General features: G+C 38.0%; 1 protein-coding gene across 1 annotated transcript; it reads left to right on the top strand.

Annotated features, from left to right (window-relative positions):
• Window positions 1–998: 998 nt before the first annotated feature.
• LOC111384645 (E3 ubiquitin-protein ligase UPL3-like) lies at window positions 999–10,795 on the top strand. Its single transcript, XM_023008954.1, has 18 exons — window positions 999–2,197; window positions 2,378–2,488; window positions 2,660–2,776; window positions 2,898–3,068; window positions 3,150–3,311; window positions 3,492–3,740; window positions 3,818–3,939; window positions 4,022–5,408; window positions 5,963–6,046; window positions 6,754–8,328; window positions 8,448–8,663; window positions 8,785–8,889; window positions 9,211–9,291; window positions 9,380–9,448; window positions 9,673–9,801; window positions 9,889–10,011; window positions 10,201–10,382; window positions 10,573–10,795. The coding sequence occupies exons 1-17, from the start codon at window positions 1,283–1,285 to the stop codon at window positions 10,264–10,266; spliced, it is 5,682 nt and encodes a 1,893-aa protein (XP_022864722.1). The 5' UTR covers window positions 999–1,282; the 3' UTR covers window positions 10,267–10,382; window positions 10,573–10,795.
• Window positions 10,796–11,640: the final 845 nt, after the last annotated feature.

An 11,640-nucleotide genomic window follows, 5' to 3' on the forward strand; every position in this document is an offset into this window, starting at 1 on the left:
TATTCAAAGTTATGCTAGATGTTTCTTATATTCTTTATAATTTTTACTATATACTAAAATATCATCTATATATACACAAACAAATGAGAGAGAATTAAATATACTATCCATCTTTCTTTAAAAAATAGAGAGTGTATTTTTTAATTCAAAATGCATGACTAACCATTCAAAGTGTCCTAATGGAATAATAAAAGTTGTCCAAGAAATGGAGTTTTTTGATACTCTTATTTGCCAAAATTCAGATTTACAATCAAATTTAGAAAATATCTTGCTATTTTGTATTTTATTTATTAGTATATCTTTGTTTGATATCTTATATCCATCTTCTATAGTATTATCATTTAATCTTTTATAATTTATAACCATTTTTGTTTTTCCTCTTTTTATTTCACAATGATTTTTAACCATAAAGACTGTTAATCTGTGTTGACTATTAGATGGTCTTATAACTTCTAAATCTAATTACTCTTTAATCCGTATATTAAAATCTTCTATATTTTGATTTGTATGTTTTATTTTCGCTGTTCTAATTTTTATATTTTCGTTTATGATTTCTAATTTAATTTCTATTTTATTTTTATCACAATATTTTATTAGGTCTTCTCCTATTATTTGAATTCTTTCTGCTAATTTTAAGATTTTGTTTATAATATCTATCTTAGAAGATGTCTTATTAAAAATTATTAATTCTTTATTTCTTAATATAATAAAACCCCGACTTATGTATTGTTCATTTACGTAATTACCACTTTTATTGTATCTTCTTTGATGCCCATTTTCGGGTCAAAATGTATTTAAGAGTAGGGTTGTTAAAAAATATTTCGACAAAAAACTAGAAAAAGATATAAGAGAACGGGTGTTTGAAATTGATTTTTTTTTTTTTAAAAAAAAAGAGTTTTTGGAAAAAATTTGGCCAAATATAGGCTTATTTTTTCTTGTTTCTATTTTTCGTAATTAAGGATTTTTATCCTTATAATATTTCTATTTATTTTCAATTTTCATTTTATTAATTCCCCTTCTCAGGCACGCATTTTTTGGACCGCGATCAATCCCTGGTTCTACAGAATTCGGTTACAATTGAAATTCATTCGGGGTTTGCATTACCATTAGGGTTGTGCCGTGTTTCGATTCCAGCTGAATCGATAAAGATTTTGGGAATTAGGGGTTTTTTTTTTATTCCGTTGTTCTTCTGTGAGTGATATGATAATAATTTGGAGATCGGAGGATGGTTTGATCGCCGATTAATCGGCGAGTGAAATCTCATGTTCTGAAGGGATTTTGTATGGAAACTAGGAGTCGGAAACGTGCGGAGGCATCCACCCCAGCAGTGCCTTCTTCTTCCTCCTCTGGCCCCACCACCCGTACCGCCAAGCGTGCTCGCCATTCCGCCGCTGCCGCTTCCACCACCACAATTACCACCGCTACTACTTCCGCCATCACTTCTGCGAATTCCACACGTTCCCGCGCCGCTGCTCGATCCAAAGACTCGCTAGTGTTGTCCACTTCAATGGACCCCGCTGCTGATCCCTCGGCTGCCTCTGCATCCTCTACCCGAACTCGCCGCGGCAAAAACCCTGCTACTCAAAATTCGGATAACAATGACAATACAAATTCCCATAAAGGCAAAGAAAAAGAACATGGAATCAGGGTTAGGGATAGAGATAGAGAAACAGAAAGGAGTTTAGGGTTTAACGTTGATTCCCACAGCGGGGAGGATGACGACAATGATGGTGAGGGTGGGGTCGGAAATTTTCATCAGAATTTGACTTCTGCAAGCAGTGCCCTTCAGGGGCTGTTAAGGAAGCTAGGGGCTGGGTTGGATGATCTGCTACCGAGCTCTGCAGTGGGGTCTGCTTCATCCTCCCACCAGAGCGGGCGGCTGAAAAAGATGTTATCCAGTTTGAGGGCTGAAGGTGAGGAAGGGAGGCAAGTTGAGGCATTAACTCAGCTTTGTGAAATGCTTTCCATTGGAACGGAGGAGTCTTTGAGTACATTCTCGGTGGATTCTTTTGCACCAGTTCTCGTGGGGTTGCTTAATCATGAGAGTAATCCCGATATCATGCTTCTGGCTGCCAGGGCGCTGACTCATTTGGTTGACGTGCTGCCTTCTTCATGTGCTGCCGTGGTGCATTATGGTGCCGTCTCGTGTTTTGTTGCTCGGCTGCTTACTATTGAGTACATGGACTTGGCTGAACAGGTGAACATGCTTTGGACTTGTGTTTGCTTGAAAGTTGTAATGATAATTCATTTAATTAAAATTTTATGACTGTTCTTGTCACTCTACTTCATGATGATATGCTGAACTTTTCTAGAATTGCTGAAATTTTCACGTATTAAGTTCTGAATTGTGATTTGATGCTTGTTTTGGTTGGAACAGTCTCTGCAAGCTCTGAAAAAAATCTCTCAGGAACACCCCACTGCTTGCTTGCGAGCAGGTGCACTTATGGCTGTGCTTTCATATCTTGATTTCTTCTCTACAGGAGTTCAGGTGATTTATTGAGGGACAACTAGTTGTGGTTACATAGATTTTAGAAGCCTTAAAAACTTTGTTTTCGGACAATTAGTTGTGGTTATGTAGAATTTGGAAGCCATAAAAAACTTTGTCTTCTCCAAATCTATTCAAAAGATTGATCATGATTTTTTCTTAATTATGTGTCAGAGAGTGGCATTATCAACTGCTGCAAACATGTGTAAGAAACTACCTTCAGATGCAGCTGACTTTGCGATGGAAGCTGTTCCATTGTTGACTAACCTCCTTCAGTACCATGATGCAAAGGTTAGATAATAGTTTTTCAGATTTAAAATAATAAATGCATCCATTCTGATTTACTAACTAGCCTCTCTCTTTCTGCTCGAACATCTACCTTCCATGCTTCACGTGTTTGTTTTGTTTATAGGTTTTAGAACATGCATCTATTTGCCTGACACGGATTGCTGAGGCATTTGCGTCGTCTCCAGAGAAGCTTGATGAGCTCTGCAATCATGGACTCGTTACGCAAGCTGCCACCCTAATTTCACCGAGCAATTCTGGAGGTGGCCAGTCTGTCCTTAGCACTTCTACATACACGGTTAGTTGAACTATCATTTTCAATTAGCTATTAACTATTTTTGTTATGCGGAGGCTTGATTATGACCTAATAAGCACACAGGGCTTGATCCGACTGCTTTCAACATGTGCAAATGGTTCTCCTCTAGGAGCAAAATCCCTCCTCCTCCTTGGAATCAGTGGCATTCTTAAAGATATCCTATCAGGGTCTCGCACTGTATCAAGCATGTCCGTTTCACCTGCATTAAATAGACCCCCGGAGCAGGTATTTCTTTTTTTTTTTTATCTATTTTACCTGGTTCCTGCACATTTTCCCGGTTTATATTGTGAAAGTGACTAGAATTTCACTTGCCTTTTGACTATTTTCCTTTATCTTAATACTTAGCGACATTTTTGTTTTGGGCCCTCCATAATATAAAATTAAGGCTCTTTCCCATATTATCAGATTTTTGAAATTGTGAACCTGGCCAACGAGCTTCTTCCCCCACTGTCTCAAGGAATCATTTCTCTTCCAATGGGCAGTAATCTGTTTGTCAAACCTTCCTTTTCTGAGTCGGGTCCTGCAGGCAGTTCCAGCAAAGAGAAAGAGTCCAATGGAAATGTGCAGGTGGTCTCAGCTCGAGAGAAATTATTGAATGATCAGCCTGAACTTCTGCGGCAATTTGGAATGGATCTCCTTCCTGTTCTAGTTTCGGTCAGTTTTCAGCAGTAGAGTAGCTGTGTATTACTCTTCTATGTTTTAATAAATGTTGTGACATGATTTTTATGCAGATATATGGTTCCAGTGTTAATGGCCCTGTTCGCTACAAGTGTCTTTCAGTTATTGGAAAACTGATGTACTTCAGCTCTGCAGAAATGATTCAGTCTTTGATAAGCGTCACAAACCTATCTAGGTATATAGGTTTGCTAGACTACTTTTGCAGGATGTTTGATTAGCCAGTATAAATATACTCATTTGTTTCTTGTTTTAATTAGTTTCTTAGCTGGAGTTTTGGCTTGGAAAGATCCTCAAGTGCTGGTACCCACCCTTCAAATAGCAGAAATTTTAATGGAAAAACTTCCTGCTATTTTCTCCAAGATGTTTGTCAGGGAAGGTTTTGTGAATGCTGTGGATTCTCTTATACAAACTGGATCTACAACAACTGCTCCACAGTTGTCTTCCAGTGAAAAGAATAATGATTCTATTCCTGGAGCGTCGTCGCGTTCTAGGCGAAATCGGCGACGGGGTGGTAACTTAAATTTAGATGCAAATACTGCTGAAAAACCTAAAATCTCAGTTTCCAGTATTGGTTCTTCTCCTAATCATGTTGCTGTCACTGTGTGTGCAAAAGCATTCAAAGATAAGTATTTTCCCTCAGATCCAGAGGCCAGTGAAATTGGTGTCGCAGAGGATCTACTACGATTAAAGAATCTTTGCACGAAGCTGAATGCAGGTATAGATGAGCAAAAGACTAAATCAAAGGGGAAATCAAAAGCTTCTAGTGCTCGGATGACTGAAATTTCCTCTAGTAAAGAGGAACACTTGGTTGAGGTGATAACTGAGATGTTGGAGGAACTCAGCAGAGGGGATGGTGTGTCGACTTTTGAGTTTATTGGTAGTGGGGCTGTTGTCTCTTTGCTTAACTACTTTACTTGTGGATATTTCTGTAAGGATAGAATATCCGAAGCTAATCTGCCTAAGCTTCGAGAACATGCCATCCGAAGATACAAGTCTTTTGTTGCTCTTGCCCTTCCTTCGATTGTTGAAGAAGGGAGTGTTGCTCCCTTGAGCGTCTTAATTCAAAAACTTCAAAATGCCTTATCCTCTTTAGAGCGTTTCCCCGTTGTTCTTAGCCACACTTCCCGATCGTCTGGGAATGCACGACTTTCTTCTGGTCTAAGTGCCCTGTCTCAGCCATTGAAGCTGCGTCTTTGCAGAGCACCAGGAGAAAAAATGCTTCGTGACTATTCTTCGAATGTTGTACTTATTGATCCATTAGCAAGTTTGGCTGCTGTCGAAGACTTTCTCTGGCCACGAGTTCAACGTGGTGAATCTGGTCAAAAGCCTTCAGCTTCCGCAGGCAATTCTGAGCCTGGGACCACTGCTGCTGCAGCTGGTGCTTCTTTGCTGTCAACTTCCACCCCTGCTTCTGCTACTCGAAATCATTCAACGCGATCCAGATCATCTGTTAACATAGGCGGCACAGCAAAAAAAGAGTCATCAAAAGAAAAAATAACGAGCTCGTCAAAGGCAAAGGGGAAATGTGTTCTAAAGACAGCTCAAGATGACAGAAGAGGACCCCAGACAAGAAATTCTGCTCATAGAAGAGCGGCTCTGGATGAAGATTCCAAAGTGAAGCCTATGGATGGGGACTCTTGCTCGGTATGCTTTACATATTTTAAGATGTTCCATTTCCCAAAGATTGACATGTATTAGAGTCATATAATATTTATTGGCTTCCACATATACTTAAGGGTGCACATAATTATGTGAATATTTTTGAAATCAATTTTTCTAAAAAAAAAATATTTAGATATAAACTGTGTATAATCTCCCAAAGCTACGTTGTTTAAGTTTTTTGTTTCTTGTGCAAATCATTTGCATGGCTAAAGTGAACTGTTGAGTTGTTCAAATCTAGTTATGTTTAATAGATCTCTGGAATGTTTGTTTCCCAAGCTCATAGAAATTATTTCTGTGGATTTTCTTTTAAGCTTCGAGAATGCTCTACAGTAATCTTTTTCAGAATTTTTCTGCTATTTCTTAGACACGTAGGTGCCTCTAATACATGGACCTAGGAAGCAAACTGTGGCTTCCCTGTTAACGGATGAACTAAATTGTTCTTTGTTATGATTGTTTCATGGTGTTGCTTACTATTTTCTGCTTCTATTTGAAATTTCTGTTTTTCTATCTTTTAAAACTATTCGTGCACTTTGCAGGATGATGAATTGGATATATCTCATGTTGAAGTTGATGACGGTCTGCTGATTGAAGATGATGATATGTCCGATGAAGAAGAAGATGTATGTCACCAGATATCAGCTCCTTACAATTTTTGATTTGGGATGTGACTTTATAATTGAAACCTCCTAATTCAAAATATAAATGGCTTCTTGGGGTAATATTAGGGAGCCCAAGGGGGTTTTCATCTTATAAATCATGTTTCATAGGGAGTACCAGCGCAGTTTGTTGTATCATGTTCTGGAAGATAAATGGGCATGTTAATAAAACAGAGCTCTCATCATTATTTATGAATATAAGACTGGAAGTGGTGATCCATTATGTCAGATTAATTAAATATACAAACTTAACAAGCACTGAAAGATGTAGTTAAGCATATTTGAATATTGACTATTGCTTAGCAGTGAGATTAAAACCCAGTGCTTAAAAATGTGATTTATGCCACATTTTGAACCCGTGCTAAGGTAATTAAAGGTTTGTTTGACACATCTTATTTGAAAATCATTTTTATTCAAAACTCATTTTGAGCCGCACATTTTCCAAATAAAATAATTTGCACGCGGACTAGTAACTTTTTCTTAATTGTTAACCATATGTTCTCGAAAAAAACTCACTTTTTAGTTCAAATTATCTCTCCCAAACAAGCACTAACTTGGGCAGTGGTACAATCTGAAAAAATAGGAATTTTCCACCAAATGATTTCTTTTTCTTCTGATTGCATTCATTGTCTTAATTATTTTGCTGTCACTGACATGTTTCTCGTTGACAGGTAGTGAAAGATGATCCTCTTCCCGTTTGCATGACAGACAAAGTGCATGATGTTAACTTAGGTGACTCTGCCGAAGATAGTCCTGTTCCTGGTGCAAGTGACAGCCAGAATAATCCGAATTGTAGTTCTAGCAGCAGAGGCACTTCAGGGAAAGGGTCTGATAATACTGAGTTTAGGAGTGGGAGTTCTTTTGGTGCAAGAGGTGCAATGTCCTTTGCTGCTGCTGCTATGTCTGGACTTGCATCTGGTAACAGTAGATGTGTAACTGGAAGCAGAGATCATCAGGGACGTCCACTGTCTGGATCAAACGATCCGCCAAGATTAATGTTTTCTGCAGGCGGAAAGCAGCTTAGTCGCCACTTGACTATTTATCAGGCAATTCAACGGCAGCTTGTTCTGGATGAGGATGACAATGATAGACTTGCTGGCAGTGATCTAGTCTCTAGCGATGGAACCAGGCATTGGACTAACATTTACACCATCATGTATGAAAGGGCGGATTGCCAGGCTGACAGGCCCTCTGTTGGGTCCATGACCTCAAACATGCTGTCTAAGTCTACAAAAGCTTACACTTCTGGTAGTTTGAGCTCTGATTCATCACGGCATCGTGTATCACTCTTAGATAGCATTTTGCAAGGGGAACTTCCCTGTGATCTAGAAAGAAGTAATCCTACCTATAATATATTAGCATTATTGCGTGTATTAGAGGGGTTGAATCAGCTTGCACCACGTTTGCGATTCCTGGCATTGATTGACAGTTTCTCTGAGGGAAAAATTTCGAGTTTAGATGAACTTGGTGCCACAAGTGTTAAAGTTCCTCCTGAGAATTTAGTCAATAGCAAGCTTACTCCAAAATTGGCTCGGCAGATTCAGGACACACTTGCTCTTTGCAGTGGGTCTCTTCCATCATGGTGCTACCAGCTGACTAAAGCATGCCCATTTTTGTTTCCCTTTGAAACTCGGCGCCAATACTTTTTTTCAACTGCTTTTGGATTGTCTCGTGCATTGTACCGGCTTCAGCAACAGCAAGGTGCAGATGGTCATGGATCAGTGAGTGAAAGAGAGTTGAGATTTGGGAGAATACAGCGCCAGAAAGTTCGTGTTTCCAGGAATAGGATTTTAGATTCTGCTGCAAAAGTTATGGAGATGTATTGTAGTCAAAAAGCTATTCTTGAGGTTGAATATTTTGGTGAGGTGGGAACTGGATTGGGGCCTACTCTAGAATTTTATACCCTTTTAAGTCAGGACCTGCAGAAAGCTGGACTAGAAATGTGGAGGTCAAATCTGTCTCCATATACCCCTTCAATGGAAATTGACGAAAGTGGTTTGGATGGGAAAACTAATAGATTGACAGGGCTCAGTTCATCTGGGGATGATAAAGATATGATCCGAGCACCCCTTGGGTTGTTTCCACGACCCTGGCCGCCCAGTGCTGATACTTTTGATGGCAGCCAATTTTCGAAAGTAAAGGAATATTTCCGGTTGCTTGGGCGTGTTATGGCCAAAGCTCTCCAAGATGGGAGACTTTTGGATTTGCCGCTATCGGTTGCATTTTATAAACTTTTACTTGGTCAAGTAAGTTCCTTGCACCATTCTTATCATGAAGTGAGCTGTTTTTACTCCCATCTATTATCTATCAACTGTCTATATAGGTAGACTTAAATGAATGTTTCATCTTGTAATAAAAATTGCAGGATCTGGATTTGCATGATATCATTTCTTTCGATGCGGAACTTGGCACTACTTTACAAGAATTGCAAGCCCTTGTTTGCCGGAAACAGTATTTGGAATCAATGGGCATTTATAATTCAGACGAATTACATTTTCGTGGAAGTTCTGTTGAAGATCTTTGTTTAGATTTCACCCTTCCAGGTTATCCCGATTATGTTCTGAAATCAGGCAATGAGAATGTATGTTGCGTTCCCTTTGATTGTTCCTATGTACTTTCCTGATAGCTTTTATCCCTATTTTCCTTTTTTTTTTTGTTTGTTTTACCATTTAAAACTGTTCCCCCTCTGTTGAATTTCACAGGTTGATATTGATAGTTTGGGGGCCTATATAACCCTTATAGTTGATGCTACTGTGGGGACTGGCATCATGCGGCAAATGGAAGCATTTAGATCTGGCTTTAATCAGGTGTTTGCTGATATATTTTACCTCCATCAACTTTTGATGTCAAATACCTTTTTTTCTGCATATTTCTGGTCTAGAATGATAAGTAACACGTAGTTGGGAGTGTTCATTTTTTATTCATTGTTTTACACTTTGTATTGTCTTCCTTCTATCAATTGTGCATAGGTACTTTTCCTGCTGATTTTATGAGCTTTGCTCTCTATTGCACCTCTAGCTCTCCTATGTTTTTACGTTTATGAGTCTGCATTGGATGGTAGAGAGAGATCTTTTTGTAACAATCAGATGTGCATCTTACTGAAGGTAGCTAATGCTGATTTATGTTAGGTTTTTGATATCTCAACTCTGCAAATATTTTCACCACATGAGTTGGACTATCTACTCTGTGGGCGCAGAGAGCTGTGGAAGGTAACATTATCTTTGGAAGAATCCTTATGATTCGATTAAAACTTGACTTCCTTCATATCATTTGTTAAATACCATTGTTTTTTGGCAGGCTGAGACACTTACTGATCACATAAAATTTGATCATGGATACACAGCCAGAAGCCCTGCTGTCATTAATGTATGTTAAACCTCTGTTTCCCCTTGTTTCTAACACACAAAAGCACATACCAACAAGTGGGGGGAATAAAAAAAAAACAAAGATAGCCCATCCAACTTGCCTTGAAATAGCAGTATTTTATCATTTAAATGTAATTTCCCCACGTTCCTGGAATTATATCTTACAAATTGCTGCTTCTGGATTTTTTTTTTATAACTAGTAATGTGCTATTTTCATGTTATTAGCTACTTGAGATTATGGGGGAGTTCACCCCTGAGCAGCAACGGGCCTTCTGTCAGTTTGTTACTGGTGCTCCCCGACTTCCACCAGGTGGTCTGGCAGCGCTGAATCCTAAGTTGACCATCGTTAGAAAGGTAAAATTTTGGTCTTGATTTATATGCTCTCTTTTAATTGGTACTGCTCTCAAGAGTATTAACATACCGTCTTAACTGTAAAAACAGCATTCTTCAAACATGGGCAATACAGCAAACAATGGTTCTGGTCCATCAGAATCTGCAGATGATGATTTACCAAGTGTGATGACATGTGCGAATTACTTGAAGCTTCCTCCCTACTCCTCCAAGGTATAGGTTAAGTGCATGTTCGGTTGCTTAAAATATTTGCTTGATGAGTTCTAAAATTTGTATGTTTTTGTTGGTCAATTCGGGAAGGTATCATATATTTTGACTTTTTCACCGATAAATTAGGAAAAAGTAGAATATGTATATTCATATATGGGTGTTAAAATTGTTTATTATGTACTTGTTGAACAGGAAATCATGTACAAGAAACTTCTGTACGCAATCAATGAAGGGCAGGGATCTTTTGATTTGTCATGAACTACTCACAATACAATTTTATCAGAATTTCGACTTAAATCATTGTTGGAAGCAGCAACTGTCTACTTAATAAAGGATATCCCCTTACTGCCCATCTTGACCTTGACATTGTTAAGGTCAGTTTCTTTTACATAAAAATTGCAGTCAGTCATTCATTATGGTTTATGGATTCTATTCTCCCTCCAATACTTGATAGTTTTATTGGTTATGAATGTTAAACACAGATTCTGATCAAGCAATTTTTCTTTATTTTTCCAGACGAGATATCCTGTTTCTTTTCTAACTTGAATTTTGAATCTTCTTCAGGCCCATTGTGTTTCAACACATTCCTGCATAGGCTCGTGAGACGGGATTTTTTGGTGCTTGTAAATAATTAGACCATTTTGCTATCTGGGATTTTGGACAAGTTAAGCTGTATAGCACGCTGTCACATGTTTCCTTTTCTATACATTCTGTTGACATTGTTGCTTGACTTTGACAATTTTTGATTGGATTAATAAAAATTAAAGGAAGCAATCTTCAGAAATAAGAAGTATCCTGCCATTATGAATTACATAATTAGTTGAACAGTTTGTGGGTTATTTAATTTACAATATATTTGTACTTGTTAATCAGCGGTAATGAAAGTGGCACAAGGATCTTCGATTGACCAGGGGGCGTATTCTACCTTACTGTATTCGTTCTATTAAAGCGAAACTTCTATTCATAGTTGGTTTCCCACGTCACAGCGTCTCGCTTTTCAGGAATGTGTCTCCCCCTTAATATTGCTATTTTAGAAGACGTACTTGTGCATTTAATGGACTCGAATTAATCAGTGTTGCTTGGGGAAGAGGGAGTGTATAATTCAAATAGAAAGAGGGCTTATTGACGAGGCGAGGCAAATGACTTTTGTCCTGATATTGCGAAAGCACTCGCTGTCTAGATTTAAAATTTTCATGTCACTGAAGAATGTTGATGAGTTGGTACATGGTTCAAAAGCTGCTGAGTCCATTAGTTTTCGTGCGGTGTTTATAGCATCATTTTATTGCAGCTAAATGTCATGCTTTGTACCCATTTTTGTTTATCAATTAATCATGGAGATAATTTTATTGAAACAAAATCCACCGTAGGCATTTACATTTTCTTGTCATTGCATTTGTTTTAGGACAAAAATGTACTCAATAATATAAGTTCTTTTGTACTTGGCCTCAAACTTCTGATGCTTTAGTTAGCCGAATTGTTTGAATATTTAGAATCTATTTGAGAGTGATTTTTTTTTTCAAAAAAATTGATTTTTTGATCGTTATTTTACTATTTCAATCATCATATTTAATTTCTTCTCTCACAGATGGACCTCACTTTTCTCCCAACGGTAAAAAAAATTAATTTTCAAAA

This window comes from Olea europaea, unplaced genomic scaffold, assembly GCF_002742605.1.
Source record: "Olea europaea var. sylvestris unplaced genomic scaffold, O_europaea_v1 scaffold2962, whole genome shotgun sequence".
Lineage (NCBI taxonomy): Eukaryota > Viridiplantae > Streptophyta > Magnoliopsida > Lamiales > Oleaceae > Olea > Olea europaea.

Coding starts and splice junctions, on each gene's coding strand:
- LOC111384645 (XM_023008954.1), top strand. CDS start 1,283: ATGGAAACTAGGAGTCGGAAACGTGCGGAGGCATCCACCCCAGCAGTG. Junction 8,890..9,210: donor TTAGATCTGGCTTTAATCAG/GTGTTTGCTGAT, acceptor GATTTATGTTAG/GTTTTTGATATCTCAACTCT. Junction 9,802..9,888: donor AGTTGACCATCGTTAGAAAG/GTAAAATTTTGG, acceptor CTGTAAAAACAG/CATTCTTCAAACATGGGCAA.